Source organism: Misgurnus anguillicaudatus, chromosome 24, assembly GCF_027580225.2.
Source record: "Misgurnus anguillicaudatus chromosome 24, ASM2758022v2, whole genome shotgun sequence".
NCBI classification, from domain to species: domain Eukaryota; kingdom Metazoa; phylum Chordata; class Actinopteri; order Cypriniformes; family Cobitidae; genus Misgurnus; species Misgurnus anguillicaudatus.
The window spans coordinates 13,074,584-13,097,775 of record NC_073360.2 but is presented as its reverse complement, the minus strand read 5'-3'; the positions used below and the strand labels follow the sequence as shown (position 1 = coordinate 13,097,775).

The window sequence follows — 23,192 nt, the reverse complement described above, 5'->3', positions numbered from 1 at the left end:
TAATTAAATTAGAAAAATGCTAAGCAAATAGTCTCAAACTTTTGGACCCCACTGTACTAACCAATATTACAACATCAAAGCATTTCTAGCATTATCATAGGTCTCGTACACACTGCAAACTTTCGGGAGTGACAACCGCATTAAAATGCGCGAGTGAATCCCCTAAATGTTCGTTTCATGTCTGTACGGAACAAGACTCACTCCCGAAAAATGTGATGATTGACACAGAAATAACCATAGCAACGTTCTGCCGTCTCGCGTGCTTATCACTCACAGCTTTGACCAAAATAATAACAGCATTGTGTTTTGCAATAAACCTCCGTCTTGGCGTTGTGTATTTTACTCTTTTGTGAGACTGCTTCACACCGCGGAGCGCGCGGTCTTGCAGTGTTGCCAGGTCCTCGTCTTTTTTGTACGTAAATACTGTTTTGGCGCATAACTGTTAAGGCTTTTGGCTCATGAAGCGATCGAGTTTTTGATGTTAATAAAGTGTGAGGGTGCCGGTCCCAATATTTTGATCTTTGAGGTAAAGAATTTAGATTTATTTCGGTTTATTATTGGATTTTTCTTGTTCACTGTTTTTTTTTGTGCAAGATCTGGCAACACTAGTCAGCAAACCTTGTGCCTCTGTCATTTTCTGAACCGCGCATACGGAAGACTTTTTCCTCTTCTAAGCATTTATTTTTGCAGAAGAGAGACTTGTCCTGTTAATGATGAACATTTAAACACTTGATTAACTAGTTGTACAGTTCGGTTATGTACACACTGTGCAGAGTTTTTGTAAATGCGGTTGTCACGACCTGCATTTTGCGGGAGTTAATTCGGTTGTAGAATGCGGTTGTGAGTCCCGTAAATTACTGAACTGTGTGTGTACAGAAAAGGATTAAGCAAACCAAATTAATATGCAGTGTGTACGGGACCATAATGATCTGAGCCAAATTATCGCTAAGGGCCTATAATAAACAGATGTTGTTGTGTGTGTGATATTGAGACACAATGACAAGGATTGTGATCAACATTACCTTTCCTATCTTTCATTACCTTTATTGATTAATACTATATATACTGTAGTTCCCTAAACATAGGTTACTGAAAAAAGAGCCAAAACAGAACATGGATAGTATTTTCTTGAAGGATTATGCTTATATGTCTGTGAAGAGAGTGTCTGTGTTACATAAAACATGGACTGAATAATCTGTTTGTTGGCTGTCATCTAATTCAATGCCGTGTGTTTGTTCGTGTGCTAGATACATTGAGAGAGAGAGATGGAGATTTTCAGAAAGTTTTGGTGAGAAAATAAAAACTGTGGCTTGTTTCCCATTTTGAAGATTATCCGTAATCCCAACACAAGCCGATCTGCACATTGCATAAACAAACTTATATCTGTGTCAAGTGACGGCTATGTAAATAAGATTTTACATTTATTTTCATTTGTTTGAGTTTTAATTATGCATTTATTTGTTTTTGTTTTCTTTCAATCAATTACAATTCATTATGTAATGATATTGAACTTTTTTATTTTTAAATGAACTTCACTTTATTTTTCTGAGCTTTTTCACATTATTTTTTAAAAAAATCATGTATGTATATTTTTCTTACCATCACAGCAATTTAAGCACGAAGCAGCCGGCACTAAATGAGCAAACAGCTTGCACGGGTACAGCAGAATACAGGTGTCAAGAGACACATTTTCAAAGTTTAATTACTATAAATTTGACACAGCGTCTTAAAAAAACAACATTCAAAGCAAAAATAAAATGCTGAGAAACAGCGAGACGCAACACTAGCTGAGCCACAGGAATGCAAAAAATGTATTACGTGCTAAAGTCGCTTTATGTCTATTTAAAGGATCCGTTTACAATGATAATATAATTGTGCTTGATCTTCTTCATGTTTGATACATGCAAAAAATATCAAATTATTTGGATTTATCGGCATTGTGTTAATATTTAATTCAGTTGATTAAAATATTTATTTTATCGATTGAGAGCCTCTAGAAATTTTATGCATGAACCAGGCCTTCCACTATTGATAAAGTCATAATAATTTCCTATAGGCCTGTAAAACACGCCGCACGTGCGCTGTTTATTTACCAGGCTGTGGTTTATGGTCTCACACTAATCTTCTGGTAAGATAATCGAGCACTCATTTGATCCTGCCCTCCTATCTGAGATCTAGACAAAGTCCCCCATCAGCAATTTCCTCTTAACATTGATTCTAGTGTTGTTCAGTAAAGCTCTGGAGGCGTGATGCTGGTTACAGCTGGCCCAGGATCAGCTCACCTGGCTGCCGTTGCACATACAAATGCAGCTGGGAACCAAACCGCTGACTGGACTTGAGCATCCAGGGCTATTCAGAAAAGAGGTCTCTTGATCCTGTGCGTGGGGACGTGTTCTGTTGCTAATCCTTTTTATAACTCTTCAGCACTGTGAAAAGCCGGGTGGAATATTCACGGGGTAATTAGAGGAATGCTAATTAATTCCTGATAAATTATTAACAAATTGCCAACACACATGCTAACATCTGTTTGTCTTGAGCTTGCAGATGAGTATTTAGTGGTGCTATACTGCATTCTAGTGGCTGGAGATGGTATTCCATCATATATACTAAAATAATATATTGTACATTATCTGTGGCACTGCACAGAAATTATGTAAGATGTATGATGTATGCAAAATGTACACAGAAAGCATTATTAGGAGCGATAAGGTTTTTATTATCCTGAATGGGTACACTAAGTTAATATTTACTTAACTAAAATATTTTAATCATATAAAAAAATCGGAATCTGTAGGCTATAAATGATTTAAAATTAGTTTTATGCAGAAAACTTTAATTGTGCCAACAAATCAGTTTCTATGGGTAGTCAGCAGTACAGACAATTTTACAGTACAGAGGCAGTTCACATGTGTACGTGCACCAGAAGGTAAAGCAGAGTATGGATTTGTAAAATAATTGAAGAGTTTCGTTGCAAAACGAGTTAACTCCATTTTTAACACTTTTGTCAAAACATGTTTATTATTATGTTATCATGTTATTATTTTGTTTTATGGTGCTACTTAGCTGTATTTTTTTAAGTTATGAGGTTTAAATTAAAACAAACCAACTGCAGTTGAATTGATATTAACTCTTTCCCCGCCAGCGTTTTTAAAAAAAGTTGCCAGCCAGCGCCAGCATTTTTCATGATTTTCACAAAAGTTTAATGCCTGCCAGAAAATGTTCTTCTTTAAATATATAAACAAACAATATATCAGATGAAAGAACAGACCCTCTGCTTTCAAAAAAAAAAAAAACGTTTCATCCTACCTTCATTAGTTCTCTTGTAATCAGCTCTTGAATATGGGTAGGTTTCTTCAAAAACACCCAATTTTGAGCAAAAAGCTGAGATAATTCCATTTTTGTGAAGGACTTTTCATAGAGATCAGATGCAGAGCGATCTTTAAAACATACACGGAGTTCTTTCTCTTTCACGTGAGGCGCTACTTCCGGGATGTATAAGTTGCAGTATCCACCTGGTGGATAATAGCGGTATTGCGGAAAGACGGAAAATCTCGTCATTGGCGGGGAAGCGTTTTCTCTTAATTGACGAGATATCTCGTCAATGGCGGCGAAAGAGTTATCTCGTTTTGCAACAAAACTCTTCAATTGTTTTTTTAAAGCTAGACTATGAGTGAAAAACTGTTATAGTATCAAAATACTGTAGTGTAGAGCCGGGGTCTCCAACCTTTTTATAAGAAATTACTACCACAATGGATAAAACAATCTGAAGGGCTACTTTTTTATAGTCTACACAAAACTTTTTCTTTTCACTTATTTAACTTATTGATATGTTTTATCGTTGTATAAAATGTTAACATACATAAAAGAAGCCAAGCTAATATAAAAATATTTAATAAATAAATATTACAATTGAGAATATTAATATTAGACAACTAAGTCTCACGGCAAGTCGTGTTATAGTAACAAAATTTTGATTAATTTATTTGTGTTGCTGACACAAATTTCTGCTGTTTTCTGTGTCTTTGGGGACGAATGTCTTTTTTTGTCCTTCCCAGCACGAATTTCTATCAATGGCTTTTCGTGTCTGTGCCACGACTTTCTTTATTGTGCAATTTTATTTTCTCATCGTTTTTTTCCTATTTTTAAATCATTGTCGCTTGGGGTTAGATTCGGGGTTTGCGTTAGGATGTAATTTTATGCATTGTTTTCATGTTTTTCGTCCGCTTTTAAAATGTTTCTTGCCTGGAGTTGGGGTTGCAGTTGGGGAATAAAGAAAGTTGTGACACAGACACGAAAAGCCATTGATAGAAATTTGTGCTGGGAAGGACGAAAGGACATTCGTCTCCAGAGACACAAAAAACAGCGGAAATTCGTGTCAGCAAACAAGAATAAATAATAAAAAAAATTTGTTACTATAACACGACTTGTTGTGAGACTGGGTTGTAACAAAATGTGCTTTGTTGGGCACCTCATAGACTTTGTGCGGGCACCATGTTGGAGAGCGCTGATGTAGAGGCTAATATTTGATGATTTTATGCTGGCTTATCTGAATGAATATATTTTACTATGCTAAACAATACATTTTATTAATTTTACAAAAAAAAGATTTTTAAATATTCTTACACTTTAGCAATAGATAAATTGATCTTATTATGTATGCTATATGCATTTGATCACGTCCACATGTGACGAGACTTCCTAGACAGTAAACAATCAGATTATGAATTTGGCTAAAGCAAACAATTTAACGGATTTGTAATACTGTAGTTATATTTATTAAGTAGTTTAATATATTTTTTAAAATTATTTCAATGAACTAATATGAATTAATTGCTTTACAAAAGTAGGCTACTAGTACTAAGGGCGCACTCACATTATCCAAACCAAACCAAACCATGACCCAGCGTGAATGTCACCCCTCCCTACTTCCCCCATGTGCACGCACTCACACTGTACTTTTATCGATCCGAGTCTGGGCGCGCTTTCGTCATTAAGATGCGATTGTTTTGAAAAAAGCAGGAAGTAAAGCTCTCACTGAACACTGGAACCCACCGTAATGATAGGTCTGAGTTTTTTATTCGGAGTCGTTTGGTGCGCGATTACAGACATCCCTCTCACATGTCATCATATTGCTTAGTTGATCTGTCACGTGCCCAGCGCGGACATTCACGTAACCCCGCTGCGCGCATCAAAAGGTTTTTACGGAGGCAGGTGAAGGTGTGTGGTCGCGCAACTGACGTCTTCACCTTTTGAATCGCGCTCAGGCGCGATTGCGCTCACACCACAGCCTTCCGCGCCTGAGCCCAAGTGAACCGCGCTCCGGCCCACCTCTGCAACCCGGCCACGGCGCGATTAACCAATCCGCGCCCGGGCACGGAACAGAGCACTCACACTAGTCAAACGAACCAGGCTTTGGGGGTCAAACGCGCCCGAGCGCGGTTTGGTTTGGATAGTGTGAGTGCGCCCTAAGAAAAAATTAATTAGATCAGTTAGGCAGGCATGAAAACGGGTCAGGGCTGAAAAAGGTGAGAAGAGTGCTCGAGAGGCGACGTGGCCTCTGATGGGGCCGCAAGGTGGGGGGACTCCCCCAAAATAAATATTATGGCCTCATTAGGGGACATGCTGTAACTTAACTTGTTTATTCTTAAGGCATGTGATTCACCAATGACAAAAAAGAAGGAAGGAACCCAACATCCCAGCAGAAACAACAACAAAAAAAACACCACAAGCTAAAAAATACATTATGACCATTATTTCAATTATTTATTTCTGACAGGCAATTTAGATTGTAATTTTTAAATGTAAACATTTGACTAGTAACAGAAACCATGTTTCATTAAATTGGTTGATAAATCTGGAAAGCTGTAACAAGTAGCATTCCCTTACTATTTTACATCTGCAATAATTTTATTTTGCCATAATCTGACCATCAGTCGCAGGGCCATACAATTTTAAGTTGGCCTTGGAACAGGGTGGACCTGAAGGCCTACATGTAATTTATAATTACTTAATTTTACAAATATAGTAATGGTTAAATGAATTACATTGTTTTTTGAGTCATGGGTTGAATAATTTTCAGATAAGCAAAAAAGTGATGTGTTTTGTCTCTCAAGTGTTTTGCCGTTGCGAAAACACTTGAGAGATCTGTTTTTAACCAAGTATCCTCCTTTTTTTATCTCAGAACGACCTACTCGATGACAGGCAGTCAAGCTTCAGATGCAACCACTCCACTTAAACTGCGTTGTTAGTGGTCACGGAAACATTGTGGCTAGCTAAGGCAGAATCCAAATCCTTGGTACTGATTTTACTAGATCTAGTCAATCATCAGATCCTACATGCCACCATATCATCGCTAGGGATCATGGGTACTCCCCTCCAGTGGTTTAAATTTTATCTCTCAGAGAGATCCTTCAGGGTATTGTGGAAGGGTGCGCAGTCCTAACTAGATGGTCACTAGGGGTCCCTCAGGGATCAGTGCTTGGTCCACTCATTTTTCCATCTACACAACATCTCTTGGACCTATCATACAGGCACATGGGTTCTCCTACAACTACTTTGATAATGACACACAGATCTTCTTCTCATTTGACCCTGATGATTCCACCATAGCAGCACGCATTACAGCCTGCTTAGAAGACATCTCGGCTTGGATGGAGAAACACCATCTCCAGCTGAACCTCGCTAAGATTGAGTTGCTTGTTTTTCTTGCTCATTCCACGCTACAGCACGACCTATCCATTAAACTTGCCAACACATCCATTTCTCCTTCTAAAATGGCAAGAAACTTTGGTATAGTCTTTCATGACGAATTGTCGTTTTCTTATAACATTGCAAAGACAGTATCAGGAAGATACGGCCATATCTTACAGAGCATGCTGCACAACTTCTGATTCAGGCACTTGTAATCTCCAGGCTGGACTACTGCAATGCTCTTCATGCTGGTCTTCCTGTATGGTCTATTAAACCACTGCAATTAGTCCAGAGCACAGCAGCTCGGCTTATCTTCCATGAGCCCAAAAGGGCTCATGTAACGCTGCTCTTCATCTCTCTCCACTGGCTACCGATTGAAGCGCTTATCAGGCGCAAGTCACTACTACTCACTTACAGAACTTTCAATGGGACCAGCACCAGCATACTTTCCTACACCTTCATACATTCCTACACCCCATCCAGAACCTTACGTTCAGCAAATAAGCGGCGGCTTATTTTACCTTCAAAAGGGGGCACTAAATCTCCCTGCTGGTGGAATGACCTTCCTATTGCGATCCGGTCAGCGACATCTCTTGCAACATTCAAAAAGCAATTAAAAACCCATCTCTTACAAAAATACCTGACATAGATATTGACTGCATTTCTTTATCTTCTCCCTTTTCAGTAAAAAAACTTTATTTTTCTCTAGTGAATAATGCATAGTAAAAAACTTGTATCTTGTTATAAGCACCTTTTGTACTATTGCCTGCCTGTGACACATCGCTTTTTTGTTTCCTAACCTTTTGGAAAAAAGTTTTCTAAATGCCGGAATGTAAATACTGTATATATAGTGTGGTTTCAAAATGCGATAAACGCCATTTAAAAAAAAAAAACAATTACCGCCAAAATCAGTATTGTATCAAAGTCAATTCTTCATTTTAGTCAAAATCCGATATCCGCCATGTTATTTCCATTATTTTATTTTGAAGTCAACGAAAATCGAGCAGGACCCAAACATTTTACAGCTGATCGCTGTCAAAAAAGTTCAGCAACGAGCAGCAATGGCAGTGTTCTTAATATGACAAAAGGGCTTTTACCACTGTGCTTATCTTCGCACTAAACCCCGCTTTTAACCCTGGGTTAAGGAGCGTTTCACACTTGTAATTTAGAAGCAGGATTATCCCTGAAATTAACCCAGGGTTATGGAACCCTGCTCCAAATCAGGGTTAGCACCATTTTTGTGGGGTTAACTCCGCATTGCGGTACCAAACGCTTGCAGTGTGAAACGAAGGAGGGTTAGAATTTTGTGACTCGATGCTTAACAACAGACAGCCAATCAGAAACTAAAGTACAAGTAGCCTACCTCATATCACCGTCTGTGTACAGAAAACACCTGAATTGGAGTAAAAATGACATCCAGGAGAGATTTACATTGCGATCCGTTCTGTCACTGACCCAGAAGCATGAGACAAGCGGTTATTTAAAGCAACAGTGCAGTGCGCTATTTTTATTCAGTCAGTTTGACATAGATTTTTATCCAAGCATGACTGCTGATACCACAAATATGCAAATGAAAATGTTAACCCAGGACTTAGGAAAGTACAGGGTAAAACATCAGATTATGAATACCCAGGATTATCTCTTAACCCTTGTTTAAGAATGAACATTGTAAAAAGTGAAACAGATAACTCAGGATTCTGTTAACCTGGGGTTTAGAATAACCCAGGGTTAACAATTTCAGGTGTGAAAAGCACTAAAGTAAGTGTTTTAATTAATGCCATTAATGTTAAAAAATAGTGTATTTAAAATCAGTGTATACCACTAAATGAATATTTCATGGCAAAGACGAATGCACATTTATATATTGATTCAATAGATTTATACCATTTAAAAAAAAACGTGCCATGGATTTATTGCATTTTACAGAAAAAAAAAATTTTTTGTAATAAATCTTTGAAAATCAAATTATGGATTTGAATTTTTAATTGTTATTAACCTAAAGATGCTATTTGAAAGTTTGTAACAGAAAATAGTGTTTTTCATCTTGTAACTTTCTTCTTATAGAAAACACATTTTTACCCAAATTAGTCCAAATGGATTTATATATATATATATATATGCAGGGAAGCGTTTTCTCTTAATTGACTAGATAACTCATAAATGGCGGGGAAAGAGTTAAAGTAGCAGTAAAAGCCAACAGCCCAAATCCTTAAAAAGAAATCTTGAAAGACCCATGTTAAAATAAAATTCACCAGAAAAGTCTGTAATAGCAGTATTTTAGAGTCTGTCTGAGAGTATCAGGTGATGCTGACATCCACCAGATATATACAACCCAAGTCTGCAAGACCACAAAAAGCCACTGACTACATTAACTAAAGCTAATCAAAGTAGTTTTTAGATATAAAGAGAAGAAGAAGAGGTGTTGTTTCTGTGCAGGACTGAGCTCAGTTGCTGAGCAACAGCCTCCTCCAGTACCTTGGAGATAAAGCACAGATGTGAAATAGACTGATAATTAAACAAACCACAAGGATCTACTTTCTTAATGAGGTGTTAAATGTCTGCAATCTTAAGATATCTTGCCATGTGTCTATAGAAACATTGAGTTATTTAGATTTACAAACTTTTGCTGGTTCTTTAAACAGCATTGTGCGTAATATGGAAAAGATGTGTTGTTTTTTGCAATCAGTCTGGCCAATTGGATTGAGAGATTCTCACAATTCAATTACTGCCTGCCCCCTTGTACTGACATTGTAAAAGACAAAAAAAAAACTGTTGGCAAAACAAAAAGATAATTGGACCTACAGTAAAAGGAAAAAGTCTAAGGAAAAATATGTATGTCACAACTCCTTAATTTCTAAATGAGAAAGATATGTTTGTTGGGTCACATAAGCTATGTAAGACAACCAAAAACAATTTAAAGTTTGTAGTCTGATTTTTTCTGTTGTAAAGATGTTCTGATGTTACTGTACACCACTGACAGTATTTAATGTGAAAGAAACAGCACAACAGATGATACAGGGCACTGTATCAATGTTTTGATATACTCATCACTAAACTCAGTGAGTTTTCGGTAGCTCTCAAAAAGTCAGACAGCATAAAATTTGGGTTTTACCAGAGCTATAAATCCTTGCAATGTGCATATATTTCACACAAGCCAATATGCAATTGGCTCACACTTTCCCCACGTAACACATTCAATGAATTTGGTCCTTTTCACATTTTAGCATGGATTGTATAATCACATTGATGCACTCTAAAAAAGGCTAGATTATTTTAAACCCAGCGTTGGGTTAAAAACGGTCAAACTTACCACTAACTAACCCATACACAGACTGTGAGAATGCCAACTAGTTATCTTCAAACACCTGTCCCAGATAGCAAAATTGCTGGGGCCCAGATCTGGCTCACATCTGACACTTTCATCTGGCCCACCTTTGGCATGGAAAGATGGCACTTGAGCAGTCCACCTCTGTTTTCCAGATCTTTATCACAAGCAAGCCATAGAAATGCCACATGTCAGCCACGCACAAAACAAATAATGAAGATCTGGCCCAAATCTGCGTAACAGTTGATTTAAATTTTGGACCAGATCCAACACCTTGCTCTTGTCCACATACCGCATTTAATGATGGCTCATGCGTGGTCCACTTCAGTCTGCCAGATCTCAACCACAAAGAAGCCAGAGCAATGCCACATGTCAGCCAAAAGCTGCAATGCATGCTAGGTATTAACAAATTACAAATCTCATCCAGGACTTCCAGCATGCACTGCGACTTCGATAAATAATAAACTTTTACAATTTTCTTTGTCACCATGGTTGAGATTGATACTCTGATTCTTGATGTTTGTGTGTCCCAAATATACAACAGTTCATTTTTGTCCAAACTTTCTAAAACTCCTTAAAGACAAACTGCTGTGAAAATGCTGTGAAAATACATATTATTGACAGAAAAGAAACTTTTGATGTAAATCAATTAATCAGAATATGATTTTTACCATTATATACCAACCACCATAGAATTGCACTATTAACTATACATTACCATAACAAATGCATTTTATACACACAAAGTTAATGCAACCAGGGAAAAGCTAGTAAATAAGTCAAGGGTCAAGAGTCCAACTAAAACAAACACTAATCACAATAATGGGGACTTAAAATGAAACAAAACATCAACATCTAAACCTAATAAGTGAAATGTGTTTTCTACAGCAATATATTTACTAAACATTCAGAAATAATGTTTTATAACAGTTTTAAAATAATAAAATGCAATGTTTCTCTATCATTTACATAACAAGCAAACAAGTCAATATAATAAACAGTTGTTGTTTTAAACATTGTTTGAACATTAAAACAGGACATTGTCATAACGTTTGAAAATGGTCAAATGTAACATTCTTTTGATGTTTAGACAACACAGAAACGTTCTTAGAACGTCAAGAAAACTGGACACTTTCTATGTTGGCAGAATGTTTTTGGGAACTTTTAGGGAAGGTTCTTAGAACTTTTTTCTGTTAGATGGGTACCCAGAAAGCAAAAACTGAGACGTTGAAATGACGGCTAACTAGACCAGCTATGAGCAACCTACTTCTACCCTAAATATCCTTGAATTTGGTTACATGCCATTTTTGCCAAATAACTTGAAGATGTATGATATTCCAACATGTAAGCAAAGTCAACAGTTGTTCAGGGTGTTCACTTTTATTTTTTATTTATTACATCATATATGGGCCACTTCAGACTCACACCCATATAAGCCGATGCCCACTATGCCACATGTTTGCCAAAACTGGCCCAGACATGTTTGTAAAGAACTGGGCCACATTTGTGGCAACATGTGAGGGTAGGGTGCCCATTCGTGCCAGTTCCGCCGGACACGTCCCGAACATGTTTTCGGGTTCGTTCTCCGGAAGTTGCGTTGGTCGACCGCATACATCAAGGTTTAATGTTTCGCATTTAATTTCAGAAAAGCAGCCGTTACATTTCAAGGTAAGAATGAAACTACAATGATTGTATGTCTTAAAATAAATAAATCTTAATCTTCTAATGTATTTTAACTGAAATGTGAGAACCTCGATGACGTAAACGGTCGAGCAACACGACTTCCGGAGAATGCACCTGAAAACATGTTTGGGACGTGTCTGGCAGAACTGGCACGAATGGCTACCCTGTGAGGGCCACATTGTTTATTTCAAGATCAGGCGGTGTCTGTTGTGCAGCATTTTTGCCAAAGGTGGCCCATATTTGTTGTTTTATATTTGGGCCATATTCACTATTTGTCAGATGGGCCACTTTTGGTTCATATTTAGATGACATGTTGCTGTGAGCACCGCATCTTTGCCTAAAAAGGCTCACGTGTGATTTGATATATTTGGCCCATTTTTGGGATTTTACATGTGAGCCACTTTAGGTTCACATCCCTTTTATTCGGGCCATAAGAAGGCCAGCAGTGCCGCATCTTTGCCTGAAGTGGCCCACATGCGCTATTTGGGGCTACATGTGTTTAGTATCTTACCTCTTAATATACTAATTCATCTGATGAATAATTCAATGATTAAGAGATTTGATTTATATGAATTAGACTGCAGGTTTTATCCTTCAACAAGAAAAGTTTTCCTTTCTTACTCCAAGTATGCATAAAAGCATGTTTAATTCATAAAAATATCTTTGTGTTCACCAAGTTGATTAAATGTCTGGCCGGTGTAACCACATTATATCTACTTTTCCATCAAAGCTGTGAAAATGCCATCTGAAGGAACTAAAGGTTTTGAATTAGAAAGCATGAATCCATTGCTGTATTTGGGTCATTTTATAGTTTTATTGCACATGGGGCACAAGGGGGCGACAGAAATCCCTATTATACAATGAGGAAAGCAAGAATAGCATACTCTTTGTTATTTGACCATCCTTAATTTCATATATAATAATGCATTGTAATAGTCTGATGGCTTTAAAATTAGGCCTTACAAATGGCTATTTATTAATATCTGCCATATTTTATTGTTTTTAACTATAGCCTAAATTAGCAATTAGGTCCTGTATTGTGTTTCCCTAGTCCATGTCTCTTATTTTGAAATGATGTCTTTGTCTGCCATGTTTGTAGTCTTTTGTAGTTATTTTGTTCCATTGGTCCTTGTCTGAATGTCTTCCCATGTATGTCTTGTTATCTTGTTAACCCATGTGTATATACTGCACGAGTTGTCGAGTTTTCTCTTATTGTAATGTTGGTTTTGTTCCCTGTATCTCTCCTGTATCTTGTTTTGTTTATATTAAATCTACTGTATATGGATCCGCTGCCTCTCCCTATCCTTACATTAATAGTGTATATTTTAGTTCATTTAGATTCCAATCAGTTCAGTTTATATACGCTTGTGTTTTCGAAAACATGAAAAGTATTTATAATGTTTTTTTTTTTTTTTATTCAGCATCATTTATACTCTACAGCTTATAGAAAATACACTGTATAATTAATTATAAAAGTCAGACAGCATGGGAATTTATGCTGCATAATTAGAGTAAGAAAGAGAAACTTTTGTTCTTGAAGGTTAAAACCTGCAGTCTAATTCTTATAATTCTCAAATCTCATATTAAATTGTTCATCAGATGAATGAGTATATTAATGGGTAAGATAATGTATAAATTATTTGTTACTGAACACATTCAACAGATTTTTGAAGAGAATTAGTTGTCATTCTCACACTCTGTGCATAGGTTAAGTAACAACCCAGTGGGTTGGGTTTAACCCTTTTCGCCCAAAGCTATATTAAAATGTCAAATTTTGTTGGATGTGTTGCTATATCACACGACTCCGAGAGCGATATTGCTTTTATACAACAGTTCGACGGCACACGTTTGAAAAACGAAAACTAGAAAACAACAACGGAGTTATTTTAAAAGCCTCTTTGTTTGAGAACTACTTCTTCCGCCACGGATTTGAAGGCGGCCAGAATGACAGGTAACACTTTCGGCTGCTTTGAATCTCATATTAACTCAATGGACGGATTCGCCGTTTTTAAATATTACAATTTCTTGGTCACAAAGTGTAGTTTGGGCTACATCTCTGACAGGGATTCCCTGGCTCTCACGTCGGCCTTGTTTGTTTTTTGGCGCGAGGTAAAAGTTAATAAATCTATACTTATATAATGTTACTATTGCTTTCTCATTTATTCTTAACGTGATACGAGCACGCGATTCTTATTAAACTTTGTTCTTGTCGGTACTATATAAAACTGTTTTTTATAAGTGTCAGAGAGTGTTTTTGCATGCTGCTTATAAATATATCAGTGGCGATATTCTCATAACATGTTTTAATAGTCACGTCACGATAAAGTAAATGATCAATGTCCACATTTAAAAGCTGCGGTGCTTACCTGCAGTTCCACAGTGTTTTCGCGTTCTGATAAGAGATATAGCTCCAGAAAAAAATGAGTGTTTACATTCCTCTTTCCAATCGTCCACACGATGTGACAAGACATTAATCCCATTAACTTTAATGTAACATCCAAGAGCGCTGATCTTTGACGGAATAATAACTTCCGATTGGGGATTCACAGACTGATTTACGAGCTAGTGAACTAATGAGACACACGGAGAGTGTTTAAAAACAGGGCGTCTGTGTTTTTCCATTCAGAGATGAGCCTATTTAGGACCGTCATTCATTAGGTGGCGGAATGATACGAAAGGTGAAGCGGTTACAGTGCCGTTATCAGCACAATATCGCATAGCTCTTAGCCAATCAGATTCGAGAACCAGAAAGAACTGTTGTATAATTTAATTTATTTATTAATAATTTGTACTGTACAGCTTTCTAAGATAATATAGTTCCAGGAGTAGCATAGTTTTGGTAAGTCGAACTACCAAAACCATCATTCATTTATTTACTTATTTATATGTTTGTCAACAGTGCAAAACAGACATCCAGAAGACTTCATTGTGCATTTAGTCTTTAATCTTTCAGCAGAATTATGTTTATGTTTATTTGTGCTCCTGGTGTTAGTGTGAGACTATAAGGTTAAATGGAAGACATTTCTGCTTCAGTTCAGCTCATGTGTTCAAGCCACAGAGGATGTGGTAGCTGTGTTTCAGACATTGATAATAGCCACCAATGAGAAGTGTGTCAAAAAGCACATCATAATGCTCTGTTGATGGAAAATGGGGGTTATTGTTTAATTTGATCCATTCTTCGCAAGAAAACTATTCTTCTGGACCTTGAAGGTTGTTTTTATTTTTGTTATTTATATTTATGTATCCTGTTACAAATTTGTGCGGGATCCTTATGTGCCAAGTGATGTGGTATCTTGCTATCGCATTTTTTATTTTCCAAGGTAAGCCTTTAATAATTTAATCTTTAAGAATTCATTAAGTATAGCTATATAAAGCATACAACTCACTTTACATGAAATGTGCACCCTTTTTTTTTGTTGGACAGCATATGAAACTCATGGTATTGTGTCATGTGTGATGACAAGTCCGGTCCAGAGGGTGTATGTTGGAGAAGATGTCTATTTGTTCTGCAATTTCACCCAGTGTCCTAGACCTCGAAACCTCATGTTTCTTAATGTGGAGTGGGGATTTCAGGTAGACACTTAATTCAGCACTACATAATACAGGTTCAACACAAACACAACACTAATATTCTTTGTTTCAAAACAGAATAGTTCATCTGACTTCAAAACAATCATCTACAACATTGGAAATCACACTTCAAGAACAACTGGTGTGCTGTTTCGGGGAAATGTAGAGCTGGGCAGTTTTGATATTCTCCTCCAATCGGTGAAACGTGAGAACAATGGAACTTACCAGTGCAAATATCGACAAGATGGCATTTTCTACAAAAATATAACAAAGCTTACTGTCCACTCAGGTAATAGAGCTGTTTGGTTACTTTTATTGCTTTATTTGATATTTTTAAAGGGTACCTCGGCTATGAAGACTTGTATGCTTTAATACGTTATATTTGCCTTCTACCACTAAGACGAATATAAAATCCACAATGTAAAAATCTTGGCTGCCTTAATTTTTTGTTGAATCAACTAAGATTTACAAGTCATGTCAACTTATTATTATTTACCTTGACTAGAGATGAGTTGCTACAACTTATAAAATGAAGTGTTTCAACTATAGTACACAACCCTGTATCATGAAATTATGTACCTATAGTCACGTCAATTTGTGAGTCTTAAGCGTGACACTGACACAGTTTTCCACCTTTTTGCACGAACATGTCACGCATTTCTGTTTACGTGTCACTGTCACGTATTTGTTACTCAACTGTTTTGTCCTATTTTCAAACCATTGACGCTTCGGTTTAGGGTTAGATTTGGTGTTTGTGTTAGGATCGGTGTTGGGGAAAGTTACTTTTAAAAGTAATGCATTACAATATTAAGTTACTCCCCAAAAAAGTAACTAATTGCGTTACTTAGTTACCTTTTATAGAAAGTAATCTTTACGTTACTTTTGGGTTACTTTTTCTTACTTGGCTGAGGCTTGATCACAAACATTTCAAGCTCTGGCCTGCCATTTCAGTTTCTGACTCAAGCTGTTACCGCTCAGGCGCACAGAGTGCATAATTCTATGTTAATATATTCAGTTTATTTCAGTACATTCTTTTATTTTTAAATTGAATTAATTAAACTGAAAAGTAACTCGCATTACTTTTTTACAAAAGTAACTCAAATATTACTGTGTACATTTATAAAGTAATGCGTTACTTTACTCGTTACTTCAGAAAAGTAATATTATTGCGTAATGCGCGTTACTTCTAATGCGTTACCCCAAAACTGGTTAGGATGTCACTTTAAAGCTCACGTAACACACACTGTTTCTGCATTTCTGATGTTAATCTGGAGTACCTATAGAGTAGTATGACAACCTTTATATCTCCGAAGAGTCTTTAGTTTAATCAGATTTATAAAAAAAGATTAGCTTTACCGAATCTTTCCGATAACCTACGAAAAAATGAAGAAGGAGGAGTTACTACCGCGGGTGGAGCGAGTACGAGTCAGTTGGACCTGTAATCGGAAAAAAAACTTTCCGAAACTTGTACGAACCCTGGCGAAGTGCATTCAGCACAGAAATACTCTGTAACACGTCCAACTGCTTTTTTGAGACTTTGCCTACGTTTAGCATGAGGAAACAACTCTATAACTGTGTCAATAAGTCAGAATCCTTGAAATACCATTGAACCCCCCCTTTAAGTATTGGTTTATATCTTTTTTTGGGTTTGGGTTTGAGTAAGGATGTCATTTTTTGTAAATCTAACCCTAAACCAAAGCGACAATGGTAAGAAAATAGGTCAAAACAATTGAGTAACAAATACGTGACATTGAAACGTAAACAGAAATGCGTGACATGTTCACGCAAAAAGGCGGAAAACCATGTTAGTGTCACGCTTAAGACTCACAAATTTACATGACTATAGGTACATCATTTTGTGATACTGGGTTGATATAACAACTCATCTTTAGTCAAGTTAAATACAGTAAAACTAATTATAACAATATATGTTTAGTTTCTGTAATATCACTTTTATGGCAAGGAAAAGGTTATTAGTCCGTAATTAAAATGGCTTAATTCCACAAAATGTAGTTACTTCATTGGTATTTAAATTTGCCTTTTGGTGCAAAACCCTCTAAGAACATGCAAGCTTTTTGAGAAAAATATCTCTTCTTCTGAGTCTCCAGTCACATTACTGTTCTTTCTGTATAAAAGTAAATAGCTCAAAAAATGTGTAAATATTCGAACATATTCAGTAAACCTCCTTTAACAGGTTAAAACCCTTGCAGCTACATCACTGACATCTGACATATACGTGCGCCGTCGTTCATCCAGTTCTTCTTCTGTGTACTTAAAGGACTAATTATAAATATACTGTATAAACTCTTCTCTTTTATGCAAGTCTGTTCACCTCATAAACACCATACCTACTTGTTAGTTTGTATAATGTGCTTTTAACTTTTTATGTGCGTTTAACGTCATAAAAGTGTCTTTTAAATAAATAAAAGTTTATTGTAATGTAAATGTTACTGGCATAAAAAAGTAAATGATTACATACCATAATAAAACTCTCTTTCAAAAAGTAGGCTACACCTTTGCACCAAAAGACTTTAATTCATGTAGATACAAGTTATTTTTATCAGTTTATGTTAATCTGAAGTGGTCTTAGTTTAATTGTAAGTGTTCCAAAATGAATCTGAAGTCTACTTTTTGTACCCCTCAGCTACACAGACCAGAAGAAACAGTCCAGGTGTGAACGATATACAGGTAGAGATAAATCCATCTTGGTGGTTGGCCCTGATCCCTGTGGCTGGGATTGTGCTTCTCATTGTTGTAGTATTTTTGGGGAGGCTCCTCCAGCAAAAGGATGTCTCAATGTGCGTATGTTACTGTGAACACATACACGAGAGTGCAGATATATCAGGTGGTTGGAGATATTTCTACATGGTTTTATCTTTTGTATTTTCTAGGCAAGAAATAGAAGAAGTTGAAACCAGAAGTGACACTGCTGACATTAGATGCAAGGTAACATACTTTCAATTAAACTTCCATATTCTCTGCTCTTTTTTCGTTCGTGTTCCTACTTGGTTACACATTAATTTAAAGTCTGTCAATAAATGTTTCTTACATTGTTCATGTAGATAGTTCAGAATAGGCATATTGCATCTAAAAACCTCTCCTGGGCTGTATTGGTTTTAGGAATAAGTGTAGACCAGGTGATTCATCTGTGACCCATTCATGTTTTTATTTATATCTAATGCTTGTTTGTAGAAAAAAATAAACATTGACAGGCAATACATTAACTGAAAGCTTAATCTAAAACTCTACACCGAACATTATTTTGTGAATGCAAAACTTTAGCAATAATGTTTTTATAATATTTGCAGGAAGTGAATATTAAATAAGATCAAAATGATTTAATCATAATATTTATACAAATATTTGCTGGCCCCTTTTAAATAAATTTCAATGCATACATTTTCTGTCCTACTTTATTTTAAAACAAATTAGTTTGGACAGTTTATTTTCAGACATGACAAATATTTTATTTGTAGGCCACATTTTCAGGCATGTGCTTATAAGATGGATGTTGCTTAATCAAATTTGTTTCATAACACAGGTCACAAACAATTCTGCTTATGAAGGAGACACAGAAAGTCAACCCATAACTCACAATGCAGATAACATCTATGTCACCATGGTATGTAAGACTTTCAGCAAGATGAGAAGTGAATTATGTCAAATTTGTGAATACATGATCATCATACCATTTCAGTTCTGACTTTCTTTGTTCAGCTTAACTCAAAAGAAGATTTCTAGAAAAAAATACCCTATAGCTGTTGGTTTATGCAATGCAAAGAAAGAGGTCCCAAAACGCTGTTGCTTCATAAAGCACACAAAGTCTTCTTTAAAATAATCCATACGAAACCTTTTTTTTTTAAATCAATATTTGCAAAATCTTTCTTGAATTATATTGTCTTTTGACAAATTGTGTAGGCTTATCTCCAAACAAATCAAGTTGGCATGTCAATGACATTAAACCATGTTCATGCATGTCTTGTGACCAAACTTCATGAAGCATACAACACACATATTTGCTGGTCACTTTTAAATTTATTGGGGCCTCTCTAACTTTGACATTCTCAGTTTTATTTTATTTTATTTATTTTTGAACAACAGAATCCCAAATGCCATTTGTGAGTATGTCTGTCAGTAGGCCAAACAATTCAAGACCTGCAACCATTTCATCACATGCACCACATTTTCAGTCTTGTGCTAATTAAAGTGATAGGGCTTAATCAAGTTTTTTTGTGTGTGTGTGTTTATAAACCCAGGTCACAAACTATTCTGCACCTGTGGAAAACATGACCAGTAAACCCAACTCTTCCAATGCAGAAAACATCTATGTTACCATGGTACAGTATGCAAAATATTCATCATGTTGGATTGAAATCATGGTAACTCAATGCTAAAACATGGTAGCTTTATGTTAAATTGTGCTAGCAGTGCTAAAACATGCTAGATTCATATTAAATTATGTTAAATAATTTTAACTTCATGCTAAAATATGCTGATTTCATGATAGTTGTATACTACTGTAAATCATGCAGGCTTCATGTAAAAACATGCTAGCTTTATGTAAACCATCGTAGCCATGCTAAAACATGCTACATTGTGTTAACATCATGTTTAATCATGTTACTTATGTTAAATCATGCTGGCTTCATGATAGCTTCATTCTAAATCATGCTAGCTTAATGCTAAAACATGTTAGCTTTATTTAAAATTATGGTAACCCTGCTAATCATGCTAGTCTTATGCTAAATTAGTGTCATGTAAAATCATGTTAGCTTCATGCTAAAACATGCTAGCTTTATGCTAGGTTCATACTAAATCACGATAGCTTTGTTCTAACCCTGCTAAAAAAACAGCATACCAGCAACACCAGCATATGTTTTGTTTTGGTGCTGGTTTGCTCGTAAACACCAGCACCAAACCAGCACCAGCATGAGCACCAGCTAAACCAGTACCAAACCAGCATTAGCACAAGCATCCCATGCTGGTCGTACCAGCAAGACACATATGTTGTGTTTTGGTGCTGGTATAATGGTGACAACCACCTCAAACCAGCATAGACCAGCATAATTCTCATGCTGGTCCATGCTGGTTTGATGCTGGATTTTTCAACAGGGAAATCATGCTAGCTTTTTGCTAAATTATGTTAGCTAAAAACATACTTAAAGTCGCAATGAAATTGAAATGAAAAACTATATATATTTTTTTAATATTGTGGTATTATTAACAAATGACTTATCTATGAGCTTCATTATTTAAAAAAAAATTGTGTGTGCTCATAATCTTTAATCAAAAATGCTAATCTCCTCCCCTCCTCAAAACGATCTCTCTTCACTTCACCTATCTCTCTCTATACTGGCCTATCTACAGCATCTGTCACTCTATATATCTAGTCTATCTATATCTATGTATTTATCTATAATCTGAATACTACTTGTCTCTAGAAAATTATCTCCCCAAGGTGACGTAATGCAATGCATTGTGAGGGATAGGAAAATTGTGGCAAACCGCTGTAAGATAGTACCTACTTTTTCATATTATATTTCGTTTTCTGATACCCAACAACATAAAATACAATGGATAACAGTTTAAATGTTTATTACCAACAAGCAAATTGCACAAATGCGTTGAAAAATTAACCCTGCAACATGGCCTTTAAAACTGTTCTCACGTTAAAACTGTAAAAGGTCCATGCAGTGTGGGTTTTTAGCGGAATCTAGTGGTGAGATTTAGATTTGCCAATTGCGACCAAAAGCTAAGTCCACAGCTCACCCCTCAATTTCGAAAAATGCATAGAGAAGCTACGGTAGCTGCCACAGGACAAACATGTCTTTGTCTAAGAAAAATGCGTAGGTACGAAATGCGCTCTGTAGAGCAAATTAGTGTGAAATAATAGTTTGAGGAGTATTTCTTAAAAGCCCCTAACCCAATTCTAAACCTAAATCTAACATACACACTAATCCTAATCCTGCAATCTGATTGGTTAATGAAAATGTTGATCCAAGACCAACAATGGTGTTGATCCAGGATCACATCTTACTTGGTGAAATCACGTTCACCAATACGGTCCGGTGACTTCCATTTAAGGCGACCTGCGGTGTATGTAGATAAATACGGCTCAATCTAAGGTAATAAATACTATAAATTTCATTAAGGTTTTTTATACACCACAGGTAATGTAGTTATGTGTATTATATTGCATTTCTGTAAAGAGATCCCTCTAGAAGTCCCACATTGTACCTTTAAAATTCTTCAAACTGTTTTAAACATAGAGGCGGTGGTTTGTCAAGCTAACATAAAGTTTTCCCACAAACTTTACAATCCAGTTAAATTTGTGACTTTATGACCTCATGAGTCATGTTCCTTTTCCATCTTGAAAGCTAATATTAAAAATACGGTTCGGTGGGATTTAAGACATTACGGGTATGTCTTTAAAGCAACACTATGTAGTTTTTTTACCTTTAAATAATGTCTCTAAAATTATTTCAGTGATAGAACAACTTTTAACTAGACAAATTGTACTGTTGCTGCAACCTGAGCAGCCTCCTAGCTGCTACAAGCACACTCTGAAAGTGGCAGTGGAGGGTAGAGCACACAGCCCAGCCCCTCCCCCTGCCTGCAGAAGAGTGTCTGATACCAGGCACTGTTGCGCTTTTCAACCACATGGGGGAGCTGTAAGTCATTTTTACATGGAAACTACATAGTGTTGCTTTAAAGGGATAAAAATGAAAAGGACAAAAATAGTGCTCATTAAATGACTCATACATCAAATGCTTTCTCAGCAGATTATAGATATGAGATTATACAAACATCACGGCATGTATAAATTGGATTACAACCACTGAGTTAAAAAAAATGTTCACAAAATGTTAAATGTTATGTATGTGTATGTGTGTCTTGAAGCAGCATGGGTTTCAGGTTACAACAGATTCTCCAGGCCAGGATTGAGGAGACGTCTGATTGAAAGCCACCAGATGATCGGCCTGAATCGGTCCTGTGCCACCAAGATTTTACAACTTAGGATACCTGCACAGTACAGATGAGATGCACACACAAAAACAGCAAAAAAGTGCTTGCAACCTTATCTCCCATCATGCTGTTTTGCATTACATTAAAGTATTTTTCCATTAGAATTGTATTAAACTGTCACAGTTGCATTCAAATGAGCATGAATGATGAAGAAATAAAGTAAGACTGATGATAACTTGCTTTTATCTTATCTTTTATCAATGTATTTGTTGCATGGCAGCAGTTTTATATTCAGACCCGTGTGGTCAAAGCGATACTTTGGGGTTGTTCCTGATCCCTGTTTTCTACCATAATAAAGCTTGGAAGAGCAAGGACATTTACTAAAATAACTCCAAATGTGTTTGTCTGAAAGATGATGGACATGTGTATCTCAGATTTCCCACATAGCTCATTTATCTTGTATATCTGTGGTATGTTTATAATAAATTTTTCGAAAAACAAATCATTTATTTCATTTATTCGTTAATTTGTTACTGTAAATAGCCATGCAAAAGCATATTAATAGAACATCCTAATGCTTTGTTGGTTTGGTAATATCTTAACAACACTGTTTAAAAAGCCCACTGTGAGAAAGTGAAGAAGTGGTTTATGGTTTTGGTATGTATTACAGATTTGACAATTCTGGACCACTCATTTTTGTGAGATTGAATTTAAACCACACTTCTTTTGCTGCTTTAGTTACATATAAGCAATGAAGAGATGGGATGGATGCTGTACAGTAGTTATGTATGTAAACCTACGGTAGTTCAATAGGTTTTGGAGTTTACGTTTAAAGAGGCACAGCATCATTTTTCCCTTTTAAACACCAATATCTACCACCACCTGTATCTTTCTCTTAGCTCTTTTCTCCCCTCCGCACCTTGATGTGCTGAAGATGAGGAGAGGTGGTCCTACTGCA

General features: G+C 36.2%; 1 protein-coding gene across 2 annotated transcripts; it reads left to right on the top strand.

Annotated features, from left to right (window-relative positions):
* The first annotated feature begins 14,491 nt into the window (after positions 1–14,491).
* Positions 14,492–22,678, top strand: LOC129437732 (uncharacterized). 2 transcript variants are annotated; one of them, XM_055196028.2, is made up of 8 exons: positions 14,492–15,018; positions 15,123–15,271; positions 15,347–15,557; positions 17,913–18,066; positions 18,160–18,214; positions 18,810–18,890; positions 19,525–19,605; positions 22,172–22,678. In XM_055196028.2, exons 1-8 carry the CDS (start codon positions 14,937–14,939, stop codon positions 22,211–22,213), a joined length of 855 nt encoding a protein of 284 aa, XP_055052003.2. In that variant the 5' UTR covers positions 14,492–14,936; the 3' UTR covers positions 22,214–22,678. The 2 variants fall into 2 exon arrangements, with proteins under 2 accessions (XP_055052003.2, XP_055052002.2); XM_055196027.2 differs by having other exon boundaries at positions 22,169–22,678.
* The last annotated feature ends 514 nt before the right edge of the window (positions 22,679–23,192 follow it).